This window comes from Pocillopora verrucosa, chromosome 7 (assembly GCF_036669915.1).
Source record: "Pocillopora verrucosa isolate sample1 chromosome 7, ASM3666991v2, whole genome shotgun sequence".
In the NCBI taxonomy this organism is placed as follows: Eukaryota; Metazoa; Cnidaria; class Anthozoa; order Scleractinia; family Pocilloporidae; genus Pocillopora; species Pocillopora verrucosa.
In genome coordinates, this window is record NC_089318.1 from 22,900,725 (window position 1) to 22,918,219 (window position 17,495).

At 39.6% G+C, this 17,495-nt stretch overlaps 2 protein-coding genes and 1 pseudogene across 2 annotated transcripts; 2 read left to right on the top strand and 1 right to left on the bottom strand.

Moving 5' to 3' along the window:
* Positions 1–1,546: 1,546 nt before the first annotated feature.
* Positions 1,547–2,648, bottom strand: LOC136282623 (kynurenine formamidase-like; annotated as a pseudogene).
* A 4,266-nt stretch (positions 2,649–6,914) lies between these two features.
* Positions 6,915–8,773, top strand: LOC136282624 (G-protein-signaling modulator 1-like). The gene is made up of 3 exons (XM_066170305.1): positions 6,915–7,622; positions 7,743–8,123; positions 8,738–8,773. Exons 1-3 carry the CDS (start codon positions 6,915–6,917, stop codon positions 8,771–8,773), a joined length of 1,125 nt encoding a protein of 374 aa, XP_066026402.1.
* A 2,832-nt stretch (positions 8,774–11,605) lies between these two features.
* Positions 11,606–15,669, top strand: LOC131799954 (tetratricopeptide repeat protein 28-like). The gene is made up of 2 exons (XM_066170403.1): positions 11,606–12,129; positions 15,481–15,669. The coding sequence occupies exons 1-2, from the start codon at positions 11,606–11,608 to the stop codon at positions 15,593–15,595; spliced, it is 639 nt and encodes a 212-aa protein (XP_066026500.1). The 3' UTR covers positions 15,596–15,669.
* Positions 15,670–17,495: the final 1,826 nt, after the last annotated feature.

Sequence of the window (17,495 nt, forward strand, 5' to 3'; positions counted from 1 at the left end):
TAAGCCTGAAAAAACACAGGCTTGAGATAAAAAAAACAACTACTTGAATTCTTTTGGTATAGGTAATAACATGATTTCAAGCGCAATTCAGTGTGAATAAGCATGAGAACAATTTTCAAAGACAACCAAAATTTGTAGTCTGAAAAATTTACAAGTCCTTATTTACAGCAAATTACATGTTAAGAAATTATGTTATTAACAGTAATATTTACACCAAAAAAGCATTGCAGAAAGTCAGGACAGACAAACTGTTGAGAGTGTGCGCTTTATTTGTAATTTGCAATTATGCTCCAATCAGAAGCAGATACTTTTTTCATATACATTTTTAGGGTGCAATATCACAATCATTGACCCTGTCCTTCCTTATGGCCTCACACACGCAACAGAGAGATCAGACCTCAGATAAGGCATGAAAAACAACTCAAAAAACACTAAAACAATAAGGATCCAACAGAAACACATGCAAGGAAATTATTTTTAGCAAACTCTTAATTAAAGCTGCGTGGAGTAATTGAGACTGTCATGTAATAAAATCAAAGTATCTCTTGCTAAATTTACCCAACTGACTTTAGAGGAACATACTACAACCCTAAAAAATAATCTGATGACCTGACCAGTATTGTAAAGAAATGTTCTTCCCATATTTTTTGTGTGTGCAGGAGGAAAATGATGGGAAGTGCGTTATTGCATCAGAGGGTCTATAATTTTCAAGGGATGACAATTTCTGATCAGTGCATGTCCATCCAAAATCTTTTTTGAGAGGCTGCTTTCCATCCAGTAGCAAGCAGCCATGTTGAAGAAACTTTTTGCACTACAAAAGAACTTTAATCTCTCAGAACTGATTTGAAAGCCATCATGGCTGTCATTCATTTGTTTTGGTGACCAAATAAGGTAGCCTCAACCTCTGACCCCTAAGAGTGATTAGCATCTAAATTCTCCCTACAATATCTCCCTTGAATCACACAGCAAGGTCACAAGAATAAAGGATATGATCATCAACTTAAGATGCTCTTGATTGTTAAACAAATTCTCCTTGTCAGCACCTTAAAGATGCATAGAGAACAGTACAGAGAATATGCATACTGATGTTTGGGTATAAAGTGTTTAGAAATAATTGATCATTCTTGTAAACCAGTTAATCAGAAAGTAAATTTCAAATGTTTAATTATTTAAAATCTAAATGATAATTACACACACAGCATCTTTATTTTGAAGGTAATAAAAAAAATATGTATCTGCATTTAGTAATAATTACTTGAAGGAACACCTTAAAAATGTTCTGGACAAAGCCAGTTTTCAAGGTAATTTCGATTTTTGACACTAGTAGCTGATTAAAATATTTTCTAAATTATGATACCAAGTAACTTGTGTAAAAAAAAATAGCAGCAAAAATGTAAATTTTCCCTGAGAAATCATTCTATGAGAATCATTAGTAAATTCAATCCATCAAGGTAATATTCATGTTTAAATACTGAGCAAAACCTCTAAATAGCAGCATAACTATGCACTACAATTTTTATAAACTCAGGGTAAATGCATAAGCCATTCACAAACTCAAATTAAAGACTTGAGTTTGGACCTTAATGACTCCTATTTCACTCCTTGCTGAGTTGATATTTCTGACAACTTTTAAAATCTCCTGGCAGAGGAGATCATCACTATTTAACATGTTTTCAATCATGCTGAAGTGATCTACTCCTGGTAGCTCAAGCAAAGAACACTGAACATCATGACTTTTTAAGATTTCAACAAATTCTTTAGCCTGTTGATGAAACTCTGGGAAACCATGCTCTTCCATCACAACCAAAATAGGGCACAGGGATGTTGGTGACATCTTTAGAAAAATTTGTTGAGGACTGATTTGTGCAGCAGATTCTTCTGTCAGTTTTAATGCATCATTAACATAAGTATTTACAATAGGTACCAAATCAAAAACCCCTGATAACAAGAACATACCATGAATGGCTTGTCGAACTGAAGGATCTTTGCTCCAGTCTGACACCATCATCATAGCACACAAATATGCCCCAGCTGAATGGCCACACAAGAACAGTTTGGACTTTGGAAACCTGGTATTGATATATTTTACTGCTGACTTTATTTCACTCACCATCTGATTAAAACTTGCTTCTGGTGCAAGATTATAACCCACCACTGCCACAACACAACCAGCTTTAGTCCATGATTTACTAACAAAGCCGTAAATCTTCCTGCTCCCTACTTGCCAGTACCCACCATGAACAAACAGTACTACTGGGGCAGAACTACCACCAATTTTTTTACAGATACAGCAGTCTCATCAGTCTCTTGCAAAGGATAAAATATATCCATCCTAGCTTTCTTTTCACCATAACAGACACTCAGTTCGTAATGAGAATTTTTGCAAGTAATTTCACTATAGCTAGTACAGATGTTCATGTGGGAATCTACTACTTCTCCTGGGTCCATTCGCTTATTCCACATGCTTGGAGAATAATGCTGTGCCAGCCACTCATTCTTTTCCTCATCCATGTTTGAAACATTCAGTGAGAAGCACACTAGCCTGCAGATCAAAAGGTTTTTTGGAGAGTTCTCAAGGAAAATCTTACAACTCTTCACTAGTTCTAAAGACATTCAGAAAATTACCAAAGACATCCCAAAGAGTTCTGACACAATCTCATCCCAAGAGAGAGCATGATCATAGACTTCTCTCTTCTTGACTGGTGCAGGATTTTCTTATCAATGTATTTTCAGAAAGGTGTCAGTTGATGCAAGACCGTAATTGTGGAAGGTTTTTGTTCCAAATAAGAGCTGGTGAGTATGAGCTGGCTAGAGATCATTTTATTTAACAATATATATATATAATTTTTTTTTTTGGTAGACAGCTACAGTAAAATACACAATAAAAAGTAAAGGCCTGTAAGAGTTTTTTCTTTGTGTCTTTAGAAACCACAGTGACATTTCGTTTTAACGATTTTCTAGTGATCTTGATGTGGGAATGCTACTGCAGAGCACATAGATGGAGAAATATAAGGATCGAAATCTGTTAATGTATTACAGCCATACTAAAGGCACGAAGTCATAGGGCCAGAAAGGCAATAATAGCATACTGGCAATTAGATGTTTCTCAATATCCTTGCTAATTTTAAGATCACTGCAAGCACGAGAACAATCCTTTTTGTAGTAAATAAACGGTAGAATACAAGGTTTAACAAGTTAAGTTAAACTTGTCAGTGTTTCATCCCACTCACTTACAAAACAGTTGTGATTTACTCACTGTCTGTCGAACCTTACTGCCTCCTTGTTTCCATGCAAACCATGTTCTGCTGGCAGGCCAAAGTGTTTGACCGAACTGAACTATTGCAATACCTCGTTATTAACTTAAATCACTTGAATTAAACCGAATATCACTCCGAAAGGCATTTTAATATCTAGGTAATGAATCAAGTACCTTGAACTTATCACAAAAATGTCCAAAAATCTTCAAATGCCTCAGCTTTCTAAAAAGGGGACACAAGACGTGGAGAACTAAGGCGAGTCAAGGAGAAATGGAGGGAAGGGGATGGTAAGGTAAATCTATGTTTCTGATATCTGTGGCTAAGGTCGTTCGCTTCTCTCAAAGTGAGGCAAAAGCTAACTTTGAAAACTTCGGAAAACAATTAGAAAAAAATTGGGATGAATTATCTTTCCAGTCGATAAATTTTCTATGATGACGTGACGATGAGCATTAAGGGGTGGTTGAAAAGCATCATAGTCACGTGACGCATTCTCTATCTACAAACTTCTTAACTTTCACTTTCGAAGCGACGAACACAGTTAGTAATTTCTGTTCACTTTGTTCGATATTATAGTACAGTCGAACCTCGATTATCCGGACTCATCGGGACCTCGGTAAATAGTCCGGATAATCGAGAGTCCGGATAATCGAAAATATGAATATTAATGAGATAGAAATGTGAAATAATTATCTGCTTATCTTTAATCAATAGAACGGCTAGCTTTCGCTTCGTAGGCATGTTTTTGATTTGAGTTTACGATCGATCGCTCGTGTGTTTACATAGCCCACGTGGAAGGAACTAATCAAACATGAAATTCCCTTGGCAACAAAACAGTTGAGCCAACCATATATCAGCTGAACGCATCAGAATATTTCTGTGTCTCGTCGCACTTTCGAATTTTGAAAAGCGCACAGGATAATACACTGTTTCAACAGTCTTTTGAAAGGATTATTGGGCTTTTTGCGACTTTGAGTTTTCAAGATCCCAACTAATTAATATTCATAGAAAAATTGGGACCAGAGAAGAAAGTTCGGATAATCGAATAGTCCGGATAATCGAGGTTGGACTGTAGTTTTACAGCTCATGCGTTAGTTTTAATTCATTTAAAATGACGTAAGCGTAGTCTGTTAGAACAGTGAGTTATTTCCTTGATAAATCTCCAACATCCACGTTGTGGTCGCCTAAATAATTACGATGGAAGGAAAACAGTGACATCAAGCGAATCCACAGAAAAATTTCAGAAAATCTGATATATCTTAGTGATATGTACGTAAATGCTTCTAAACTGCCTGAAAATCTCGTACTAAAATAATCACCCACGTGAACTTTATTTCTCTGAATAAATCTGATGTCTCCAAGTGGGCTGCCATCGAGCGGACTTCAAGGCGGAAGTAGCTTGCTCGCGTTTGCAGGTAAAATTTTGCTTGAGAAGCATAGACATGCGGTCTGTATGTTGCTCCAGTTGTTCCTTGAAGTGCTCTATGCGTAAAAATCCATAGATGAAGACAAAAGAAGATTGATTTTCGCCTTGTTATCCAGTCTAGCTTTCGATACGCGAGTTTGTTTCCCGACCAGCGGCTGGCTGATACAGGCTAGACATAGATTTACGTCGGAGTTGGGCCTCGAGATTCATGTTTATGTGTTTCAGACCTGGATTACGCTGAAGAATTTCTCTCTCTTCGAATTTTTGATAGGTGTTTTGAGTTGTAACTTGCAAATGAAACTACCTGCATTTTGTCCGAAGGGAAAGTCGTGCTTCAGCATCACTTTTATCTGGATTTCAATCACAAGGCCAAGAAATTTGAGACAGATCTTGTAAGTAACATTATTGTGGTGAAACTGTAAGTTTATCATGTTAACAGCTTCTTTTGATTTTAAACCAAATTCATCGGCTGATTTTTATCCCCAATTCCTTGCTAATTACAAAAACTTTCTAAACATGAATAATTATGATATATAAGACTGAGTAATTCGTGTAGTGTGATCGTTCGGGTGAGTGTAGTTCTGAAAAGAACTATCGTTGGTAACTGACGTTTCGACTACCTGTGCAGTAGTCATCTTCAGAGTCAAGTGAAGAGTAGCTGTCAGTCGATGATGTTATAAAGTCTGGTCTGTTGAACGTGATTGGTCTGTTTAGCCGTGATGTGATTGGCTGGAAGATTCGTGTAGAGTTTGTTAACAGTCATTGGTCGGTTTCGATCCGTCTGTTGTTTGTCGGTCTGTTTGTCGGTTTGTTCACGTCGTTAATGAGTCGTTTGTAAGGTGCTGGTAATTGTTGTCATCTGTTGAGAGGCGTCTGTTCTAAGTTAGTAAACCAGCTTTCCAGAGTCAGTCGTTGAAAATAGTTTGTACTGTAGGTTAAGCATTTAGCAGAGTCCCAGTCGATTCTGTGATTAGTTTGTCGGTGATGTTCAGAAATGTGATTGTTTACATCGCCATTTCTAGTTGCTCGTTTGTGTTCAGTTAGTCGCGTGTTAAGGTTTCTACCAGTCTCACCAATGTAGGAGGCCTGGCAGTCGGAGCATTCGATCTTATAAATCGCTCCCTGTCTGTTGTTGGGTTCGTCCTTGTCTTTAACGTTGGTCAGCAAATGTCGTAAAGTAGTAATAGGCCTGTGAGCTACGCGAATGTTGTAAGGTTGTAGGATCCGTGCGATAGCCTCAGAAGTCCCTTTGATGTAGGGTATAGCAGCTGTAGTCGTGACAGATGTGGAGTCCCTGTTAGTTTCTGTAGTGTCGGTCGCCCTGTGAGTGTTTCGTCTAAAGAAGTCAGTGTTGTAGTTGTTTTTGTCAAAAACACGGTCAAGGTACTTGTTTTCGTCAGATAAACTGTCCGGTGTGTTGCAAACAAGTTGCGCTCGTCTTGTCAATGTCTTGATAGTCGTAGCTTTGTGGGAAGTCAGGTTGTAAGATGATTCGTCAAGAAGTCTGTCGGTATGCGTCGGTTTTCTGTATATTGTTGTTCGTAGTTCGTTGTTGTTTCGGCTTACCAAACAGTCGAGAAAAGGAAGCTTGCCGTCTTCTTCGATCTCCCTGGTAAACTGAATGTCGGTGTTTTGTTCGTTAAGGTGATTGTGAAAAGCGTCAATTTCGTCTTTGTGTACGGCGGTAAATGTGTCGTCAACGTAGCGTAACCAAAGCGGTATGGTTTGTCGGCAAGTTGCAAGGGCGCGTTCCTCGATGTTTCCTCACCCAGACGATCACACTACACGAACTACTGATACTCCTGGGTTCAAACCATTTACTATAAGACTGAGTAAGTCAAGCGAAACCAAATACATCAGGCTAATCAACCTGTTATGACAGACAGCTATTTTGGTGAGCTACCTGCCTTCAGAATCAACCGCATTCTTTAGTAAGAAACTATTAAATTGAGAGGCTGCAAACAGATCTAACACATTTGAATTAAATCCTCAGATTAAAGCTGTCTCATTCATTTCGCTAGAGCAATCGGGAAAAGTTCGTAATGGAAAACTCAGGATAACTTTTGGCAAACTTCTCTGTGGCCTTGACTCTGGCTATAGTTTTAACAGTTGGCACTTTCCTATGAAAAATATTGAGTATTGAATCAAGCGGCTGCAAACGGATCTAACAAAGCTAAATCAAATCCTTACGCTGTCTCATTCATTTCATTCGAACAATTGGGGAAAGGTTGAAAATGGACAACGTAGAAGAACTTATGGCAACATCCTCGATGGTTATTGGGTTAGTGGTTGCCACCTTCCTCCTGAACACTGGTCGTGGTTTACAAGCCATGATGTTAGGCGAAGAATGTTTGATCTTTCTAAAATCTAACGAGCTGAAAAAGAAGACCTGTTTCCAATTTACCATGGGAATCAACATGTTAATGTTCGACGCGGCTTGCATGGCTTCCAGTTACACATCTGCAGAAAGATATGCCAAGGAACTTCTTGATATGTTCCATGCCTCTGGTGACACAATTGAAGAAGGAAAAATAACTTTAATACTGGGAAAGATATATCATAGCCAAAATGAGTTTGAAAAGGCAAAACAATATTATCAGAAGGCAATTGATGTGACAGAATGTACGGCTGACAAACAAACGAGGGAAAAATTTTACATTGCGATGGGAGATTTATCTTATTCGCGTAGTGAGTATCACAAAGCTAAGAAGTATTTAGAGAACGCACTGGCAATCATGGTGTCCTATGGTGACAGAATCAGGGAAGCTACCATTTACGGAAACGTAGGTACTGTCGTTCAGTCACTTGGGGAATACGACAAAGCTGAGAAATATTACAAGAAAGCACTTGAAATCAGGAAAAAAACTGGCAACAAAAAAGGAGAAGCAGCTGACTACGGAAACTTAGGAACATTGTTTCACTCACTGGGTGAATACGGAAAGGCAAAAGAATACACCGAGAAAGCACTTGCAATCAGAAGGGAAATTGGCGACAGAGAGGGAGAAGCAACTGACTACGGAAACTTAGGAACATTGTTTCACTCACTGGGTGAATACGGAAAGGCTAAAGAATACACCAAGAAAGCACTTGCAATCAGAAAGGAAATTGGCGACAGAAAGGGAAAAGCAGCTAACTACGGAAACTCAGGAACATTGTTTCACTCACTGGGTGAATACCAAAAGGCTAAGGAATACACCGAGAAAGCACTTGCAATCACAAAGGAAATTGACAACAGAAAGGGAGAAGCAGCTGACTACGGAAACTTGGGAACATTGTTTCACTCACTGGGGGAATACGGAAAGGCTAAGGAATACACCGAGAAAGCACTTGCAGTCAGAAAGGAAATTGGCGACAGAAAGGGAGAAGCAGCTGACTACGGAAACTTAGGAACATTGTTTCACTCACTGAGTGAATACCAAAAGGCTAAAGAATACACCGAGAAAGTACTTGCAATCAGAAAGGAAATTGGCGACAGAAAGGGAGAAGCAGCTGACTACGGAAACTTAGGAACATTGTTTCACTCACTGGGTGAATACCAAAAGGCTAAAGAATACACCGAGAAAGCACTTGCAATCAGAAAGGAAATTGGCGACAGAAAGGGAGAAGCAGCTGACTACGGAAACATAGGAACATTGTTTCACTCACTGGGTGAATACAGAAAGGCTAAAGAATACACCGAGAAAGCACTTGCAATGAGAAAGGAAATTGGCGACAGAAATGGAGAAGCAGCTGACTATGGAAACTTGGGAACATTGTTTCATTCACTGGGTGAAAATGAAAAGGCTAAAGAATACACCGAGAAAGCACTTGCAATCAGAAAGGAAATTGGCAACAGAGAGGGAGAAGCAGCTGACTACGGAAACTTAGGAACATTGTTTCACTCACTGGGTGAATACGGAAAGGCTAAAGAATACACCGAGAAAGCGCTTGCAATTAGAAAGAAAATTGGCGACAGAAAGGGAGAAGCAACTGGCTACGGAAAATTAGGAACATTGTTTCACTCACTGGGTAAATACGGAAAGGCTAAAGAATACACCGAGAAAGCCCTTGCAATCAGAAAGGAAATTGGCGACAGAAAGGGAGAAGCAGCTGACTACGGATACTTAGGAACATTGTTTCACTCACTGGGTGAATACCAAAAGGCTAAAGAATACACCGAGAAAGCACTTGCAGTCAGAAAGGAAATTGGCGACAGAAAGGGAGAAGCAGCTGACTACGGAAACTTAGGAACATTGTTTCATTCACTGGGTGAATACAAAAAGGCTAAAGAATACACCGAGAAAGCACTTGCAATCAGAAAGGAAATTGGCGACAGAGAGGGAGAGGCAGCTGACTACGGAAACTTAGGAACATTGTTTCATTCACTGGGTGAATTCCAAAAGGCTAAAGAATACAACGAGAAAGCACTTGCAATCAGAAAAGAAATTGGCGACAGAAAGGGAGAAGCAGCTGACTACGGAAACTTAGGAACATTGTTTCAGTCACTGGGTGAATACCAAAAGGCTAAAGAATACACCGAGAAAGCGCTTGCAATTAGAAAGAAAATTGGCGACAGAAAGGGAGAAGCAGCTGACTACGGAAACTTAGGAACATTGTTTCATTCACTGGGTGAAAATGAAAAGGCCAAAGAATACACCGAGAAAGCACTTGCAATCACAAAGGAAATCGGCGACAGAAAGGGAGAAGCAGCTGGCTACGGAAACTTAGGAACATTGTTTCAGTCACTGGGTGAATACGGACATTACCAGCAATGCGAGTCATATTGCGTCTCAAATACCGTACGTCAATCAAAGATTACTTTCAAAATGGCTTCCCGAAGATACAAAGAAATGTATGGGATCTGAAATAAAATCTTATTTTTTGGCAGTTTAAATAAATTAAATTCTACGTGCCGACCTCTCGTTGATAAATAATATGCAACTGCACTACGAAGCGAAAGTTTTTTCACCGTTTCGTTTATTCGTCGAGCCGCGGAATAGAGGTAAAATAACAAAGATCTTCGGTTGTACTTCCTTTATAGTTTCATCCAAATACCTTCACTTACCTTCACTTCCATGCTTTGAGCTGTCCGTGTGTTTCATGCTTTCATCGGTGCCGACCCCTCAAAATTTTCTTCAGTTTACGATCTTTCAAATACGTTAAATAAAGCCTTCCATGATAAAATAGGAGGCCGCAAATCAATCTTGAAAATAGGGCTTTTTCACTATTAGACGTAACCTTTACCTGAGCTCGCGAATGTCCTGTAGGACGCGAAGAACGACCACTTTCCATCGTTTTCTTCGTGAAAAAAGTCGCCATATTTACTTCAGCTTAGCAGCCTAGCATTTCCACGCTTTTTACCGCTGTTTTAACAATCTGCAGACTCCTACAAGCGCCAAATCGCGCCAATTATAAAAAACAAAATTTCATCCGAAGTAAAATATAGCTGCAGGAACATAAAAGGGTCAATACACATACCTCGTTCTTCAATCTTCGCCGGCTGATAAGTCTCTCCACAAAATAAACTTTAGATCCGCTTTTAAATTTTCTCCTTCCTTTCAAATGAACTTCTAAATCCACTGTAGAAAGAACATTTAGTGCTTTATAATCAACTCGATTCCTCCGCGGAAATCTACTTCGCTCCATGTTTACATGAAATCTGACGCCATAGCGCATGAACAGTAGAACCTGAAGAAACTACTGACCTCGCGGACCGCGGGAGTAAAATGTCTCGGATTGCTGGTAATGAAAGGCTAAAGAATACACCGAGAAAGCACTTGCAATCAAAAAGGAAATTGGCGACAGAGAGGGAGAAGCAACTGACTACGGAAACTTAGGAACATTATTTCACTCACTGGGTGAATACCAAAAGGCTAAAGAATACACCGAGAAAGCACTTGCAATCAGAAAGGAAATTGGCGACAGAAAGGGAGAAGCAGTTGACTACGCAAACTTAGGAGCATTGTTTCATTCACTTGGTGAACTTGACAAAGCTGAAGTACATTTTTGCAAGGCTATCTCAATTTGCAAAGTCATTGGTCATAATATGAGTGAGTTTAAAACTCTTTGCGGTCTAACGGCTTTGAAGTTGGCTCAATCTGATATCCAAGAAGCGTTTTCGTATCTCTTTCAATCTGTTGAAAAATTCGAAAAATTGCGACACTTCGTAAAAGACAATGAGTACTTCAAAATATCTTTGATGGAGAAGCATGGTGCCTCTCCCTATAAGACGCTCAGTAAATTGGCTTTTATTACCGAGAATCCTGAACTTTCTCTTTACGTTGAGGAACTCAGACGGGCAAGAGCCCTTGCGGAGTTAATGATGGCTCAATATTCTGCTAAAGAGACCCAGTTTTCAGGTGATCCACAATCACTGTTTAGCATCCATGATATCATTAAAAGAGACGCAAATTGTACTTTTGTTTACCTTTCGGTTAATGATGAAGATGTATGGATTTGGATTCTCAAAACAAGCGGACAGATTCTTCTCCGGCGTAAAAAGGGAATGGATTCAGACAGTTTTGGAAATGCCGGGTCAGTCCCCAACCCGAAAGTGCTTTTTTCGGAGAGTTTCCGCCACTTTGCCATCCTACCCACGGAGAATTACGAAGATCGCTCTTTAAATGACGAACCTGTTCTAGAGTTATCTGGTGATGTTAGGCGATCGCCTCTATCCCACGATGAAACTGAGGATATGAAAACACGTCTGCGTTTGTTCTACGAGCTAATTATCGCTCCTGTGGCCGATTTATTGAAAAAACCTGAAATTATCATTGTCCCTGACAGTTGTATGTACCAAGTGCCATTTGCAGCCTTACTTAGTCCTTCAAACTATCACTGTAAGACTGGGGCACTGATAGTGGGTGAACCTGAGGTGAGAGAAGTGATTTACAGGGGAGAACAAATTGTCCTCGTTCCATTACCGAAAGCAAGAGAAGAAGCCGAGATGATTGGAAATATGCTTGGCGTCGTCCCATTGTTAGGAAGAAGTGCAACAAAGGATGCGGTTCTGGAACAGATGAAGTCAGTTGCGTTGATACATTTTGCGGCTCACGGAAATCCCGATCGAGGAGAAATAGCACTTTCCCCCGTCAGTACTACTAACAGTACTCCACAGGAAGAAGAATACCTTTTGACGATGGCTGATGTATCAAAAGTTCAACTTCGAGCTAAACTGGTAGTTCTAAGCTGTTGTCACAGTGGGTGCGGAGAGATCAAAGTCGAAGGAGTAATTGGAATCGCTCGAGCGTTCTTAGGATCCGGTGCTCGGTCGGTGTTGGTGGCGCGGTGGGCCTTGGACGACGAATCAACGGAGCAGTTAATGAAATGTTTCTACGAACACTTGTTCCGTGGTGAGAGTGCCAGTGAATCTCTTCACGAGGTCAGAAAGTGGATGAGAGGTAACTCCAAGTATTCTCAAGTGAAGAAATGGGCTACGTTCATGCTGATTGGAGATAACGTCAAATTGAGGTAGGTGTTAAGGAAAAGGGGAAAGGTTTGTATTTAAAAAAAAACCGCAGTAAAAATCACACACGGGATGGGAATCTACTCAGGCCTAAATCTACTTTTTATGACATGTCAGAAGGAACCAGGATTTAAGTTTAAAATCAAAAACTTTGTAGCAAGTCAGGGACACTCTCGGGTTTTGGTTGAGCCTGTTTATTGATATTATCTTAGAGTGTAAAGGGAGACATTGTAGCGCATTCTCTCAAATTCGGACGATTTAGAAAAGTGACTTTAAAGACTCACACGCACGCCCCCCCCCCCCCCCCCCCACTCATTTATTTCATGTTATGGAGTAAAGAAAGTATATAAGCTGGTTATAGTAAAGGAAGGATTCGTGTTGTATCTCATATAGTTTCCAGATGTATTTTTGCTATTGTTGGAAAGAAGAACGAGACAAATGGAAGAGTATCTTAAATGACGGCAGGCAATAAGTTACTGACAGACGTAGAGGGTCTTAATTCCAAAGCTAGCTGCTGCGAGTAAATTCAGTTCTCTCAAATTCCGCGTCAAAGCTCCTTGCTAAAGGCCTCGCAGTATCTGAAGTTCACAGGGACTAAACCTGTCATAACAGCAGAAATTCTTGGAAGAAATTATATGAGTTTGAATATGAATATATGAATTGACCCAACAATTACTTTACCGACGAATCAATTCAAGATTTTATGACTCCTTTCTCATATTGTACATCTTATCTTACAGGAAAGAAGACCTAATCTGCAAGGTTCAAAACTGATCAGCAAATCCTGTACCCTGAGTGAAGCTGACTTCTTTGAAGACCATCATCTTTGCCTCTACCGTATGAAACAGAACGTTTCGTTGCATAAAACCGATTTTTTTCTTTTTTTTTTAGCAAAGCAGTTAATAGTATTAAGGATTTCTCTTTAGCAGTCAGGCATGTTTGTCGCTTAGATGTTAGGACTAATTTTCGTGAGGCCCACTATTGTCTACTCAGCCTGAGCAATAAGTTTTTACAACTGGGACGAGTCAGTAACTTTTGAATAATCTAAGAAAAGGTTATCATTGTGATTTATGAACCAGAATAGTTCTTCAGCCTTCTCACAAAGAAAAATAACCGATATCTAGAAATTTAGGATGAAATATTTTTTCCAGAGGTTTTCCAGTATACGTTTTTTCATTCTGTAAGCGAGATGCCTTGAAATATTAGACTTTTTAAGGCTGGAACGAACTTTGGAATCGATTCGTCCAAAAAACGCATGGTTCGTTAGTTTAGCTAGTCATTGTAGAATTTTAGAATACTTTAGAAGTTAACCCCATCTACATATGAATCATGGGGCCAGCGATACAACTGGACAATTCAATTATCAAATACTAATTTTGTTCAACAGGTCACTCGACCATTCTGTTTTTATTGTAATGAGTCAGATTGGAGTTTCCGGTACCTTGAATAAAAGCTAGTTAATTTTTTACCTCATTGTAGGACTAGTTACAATAAGGAAGCTGAGCGCAGCTACATATCGAACAAGGGGCCAGAAATTCAATCATAATATTCTGTTATCAAATACAGATTTTGTTGAATGGGTCACTGGACCATTCGTTTTAATTGTCATCGGTTACATTTTAATTTCTTATATCATAAATAAAAGCACATGTTACCCGCACATAAAGTTTTAGTTTTTGTCATTAATTTCGCTCTGTAGTCGAGATAATTTTAACGAAGCCGTGTATTTTTTTTTAACGAAGCTGGGTCTTTACCAACTCAAATGCTAAGAAGAAAAAACAGGGCTGCATTATTTTATTGTTCAAATGAAACGTATGTTACAAGTGAGAATGACTTTTGACATTGTAAACGACACTTGATACCAAAGCCGTTTTCAACATGTTTATGCGAATGCACATGAAATCCGACTTCACGTGATCAGCAACACAAGACCAACCGGAATTAGTACTGTATCATTACATCCTTGAATCTGTAAAATTGTGGGACAAAAGTCTGACCTGACTTCCATTCATCCGAACCGTGTTGTTTGAATCGTTTACGTGATATTTCAAAAGTTTTTCTCTGTTATACCGCAGGGGTTTTCATTATTGTAAAAGCGAAATTTCGGTGAACAAAACTCTTTGAAAATGTCATGCATCTTTATCTACCGACGCGACTGTATTGCCTTAGTCTCCACCTTGACCAAAAGTTGCAAGTTTCGTCAGTTGAGACGTTTTTGCTTTGCATCACTGTAAAGAGCGTTATTTGCCAACTGAAATACTTTATCAGCGTGTTTCTTGCAGCCTTCGTCACAATCACTTGGTATGTTAATGGCAATGTTCACCTGATGATGGCTTTCTTGTCGCTGCTCGTTAATTTTAACCTTTTGATAATTCACTCCAAAGGAAGGGATGCCGCTGTTTTGAAACCCTAGATTTAATCCAAAGCTTTCTGATTTGCTTGTTCGACTGCTTTTTTCCGTCTTCACGTCTTGCGCTATTGTCACGACCAAATCTTTTTTCTGTGTACGAGTTTGTCCTGGATTGTAGATAACTTGCTTCGTTTCAGGATCAAACATTGCAGGAACAAGCTCACAAGACGCTATTGGAACCCTTCCTTGGCTAAATATGCATAGAAGAAGAACAATTTTGAACCAGCAAAACTCAGAAAGCGAAACAGAAGCCATTGCTGTGAACTTGTTGTGGCAGTGAGATCTGAAAAGAGAAAGTAATTTACATAAGATCTGTTGCGTGACTTTGATAACCGGAAACGGCTCCTCAGGGAAGTTTCCTAGAATGAGGAAAAACAAGAGAACACCGCCTTCATGTATGCTATGCATAGAGTAAAAACCCTTTTCTTTGCGTTCAAACCCTTTGCAGGTCAAGGCAAGAATGAGTCCCGGAGATGCCAGGGAAACCCTTCCTTGATTTATAGACACAGAATACGGACGGTTTTCAACCGGAAAGGGGAAATTGTCAGGAAAGTGCTTTAACAGCGTGAATACAGAATCAAAGCAATTCATGGAATCTACGTAATACTTGCTGCGTGACCTTTAATAAACGAGGAGCTTAGTAATAGGCTCGATCGGTAAGGGATTTTTCCCAGAAATAACATAAAGAAGTGTTTAACCCCACAAACCAGCTGTTGCTTATCTTTTCTTTCGAATAAAACTTAGTTGAAAAAAATTTGCATGATGCCAGTGAGATTCGTCCTTGTAAATAATTTTACAGAAAGAGAATGATTTGAAACTAGAAATAATCAGCGAGGGAATAAAAAACTCTTTCCTGATCTACTGAGTCACATTTACTGCAAGATGAGGAAACCTACTTGGGTTCTATTCACGATCGTTTGTTTTATTTTGATCGTTTGTGCACCAGACGAGAGTTCCGGTTTCGTTCGCAGAGCTCTAAAGAAGGTAGAAAAAGCTGTAAGAAAAGTCGTCTTCAAACCAGTGAAAAAAGTCTTCAAGGAGGTGGTGGAAAAACCAGTTAAGTCTGTGTTAAGAGCCGTAGGACTCAAGAAGGTTCGCAAGACATACAGAGAATTCCAAAAAGAGGTAGTCCATTCTCGGGTGACTTTCACTGAAGATTCCTACCAAGTTAAGAAAATCAACATTTGCCCTGACGGACATCATAATATTGTGAAAACAGAGCAGCCAGTTGAGATTCACTTAGAAGACAATGTGGTAGTGATACAGGACAGTTATTACCGAAAATGTGGACAGCATTTCTTCCACACAAAACATAAGGATGAGCTTTAAAACGTAAGACTGAACTTTTAACTAGCGGGACATTCGTCAGTAAATCTAGAATGAAATGTCTGTTATTTCGTTAACTCCGAAGAGCTGCAAATTGTTCGGTGAGTGTCATTTAGAAATAAATAGCAACCTCTGTTCGTAAAAAATTCTTTAATTCCAATTCTTTTATTTTTTTTCTGACAACTCGTACTTGCGATTAACTAGAATTTGAATAAATTCTAGCTCGTTAACTTTCTTGTATAATAATGGATGACCTCGGATCGTTCAGATGTCATGGACTTTTTTTATCATACTTAATATAGGAGCCTTTGCGTCCACAATTCTTTCTTTTTTCCTGGAAAAACTCTAAGAACATCGCTCGTGTATCGGTCGATTGACTATTTATAAAGATTGTGTCAGTCCTAGGTTTAAAACTTAATGGTAGCCTGCAAATTGTCCCCATTGTCTCTGTACAAGCCAAGTGAGGCACACAGTTAGAATAATCAGCCTAGCTATATCGTTTTGGCTCCTATCGCAGGTTTCCAGTTTTTTAAGAAAGCCGCAATGTAATGTCCTGAAATGAGAATTAATGCACACTACTGATCAATGGTCTGGAATATTTCATTACAGTTCTACGCCCAACCTGACTCAGGTCAGCTGTTGGTATTTAGAAGTGATGGCCTGTGTAAGGAGTGGTTCTAATACAGAACTTAGTGCAATAACTTGTTTGAGTTGATCGAGCGTCATAAAAACCATTCCTGTCGCCATTCTACATTTCGAACAAATTGTTACGGCACTTTTGATTAACAGCTGTTTAGATATCTCCACTGCCCCATGGTCTTTGCTTGAAGAAACAGTTATTCCAATAAGTCTGCTTTTGTTTACTGTGATCCATTTGACGGAACTATGCACAGAAATCGTCGCGACGCCGAATCCCTCTTCGCGGAAGCCATGTCGATGATTCGGGCAGCTGCATGTCGTCTCCAGAACAAGAAAAAGGAGAAAGAATTTGCGTAGCACTTGATTTCCGATCATGATTATTAGTCAGTCGAAAACCTTTGCTATTTCAGAGCGGACCCGTTCCTACCACGAAGTCGAGACAAGTCCTCTGGGACTTCAATGCCATAAATAGTGAACTACGGTCTTGCGCAAACGAAAGGAAATCAGATAAGTAAGATGAACTAAAAGTAAAGTTCACCTAAAGGGAAATTTCTCGGAACGGTAATCCTCCAATCATGTTTAGTTGATTGTGTTACTTATCTTCGCCTTCTGCGACCCCAGTCACTCGAGCGTTTTCCTGTCGAGTGTAGCATGCTGGGCCGTGGCTTTACCGCTACATCGTGGTGCAAAGGGTCCATGAAAATGCGATCGGCCCCCGTCCCTTTTCCGGTCAACGCGTGCAGGAGTAATTCTCAATAACTGCGACCAGGTGTTAACTGGGAACCGCGAACAGTGTAGCTCTGCAAGAGTCGGCGGTCTCTCGCGTACTTAGCCCCGCCCCCACCCCCTCCCTCTCCTATTCCCCCCCCACACCAACCGGAAAAGAAAACGCCTGACTTCAGGTTAGTTACTCCAAATTCCCGAGATCTGAGATTTTAAAAGAATTATACCATAACAACACAAAATTTAAGTATCACCATGTTGTTCCACCCTTTC

Excerpts from the sequence above, each read along its gene's own strand:
- LOC131799954 (XM_066170403.1), top strand. The coding sequence starts at position 11,606 with ATGATTGGAAATATGCTTGGCGTCGTCCCATTGTTAGGAAGAAGTGCA. Across the intron at positions 12,130-15,480 it reads GGAGATAACGTCAAATTGAG|ACGAGAGTTCCGGTTTCGTT; the intron begins GTAGGTGTTAAG and ends TTTGTGCACCAG.
- LOC136282624 (XM_066170305.1), top strand. The coding sequence starts at position 6,915 with ATGGACAACGTAGAAGAACTTATGGCAACATCCTCGATGGTTATTGGG. Across the intron at positions 7,623-7,742 it reads CACTGGGTGAATACGGAAAG|GCTAAAGAATACACCAAGAA; the intron begins GCAAAAGAATAC and ends GAATACGGAAAG. Across the intron at positions 8,124-8,737 it reads CTAAAGAATACACCGAGAAA|AAAGGAAATTGGCGACAGAA; the intron begins GTACTTGCAATC and ends CCTTGCAATCAG.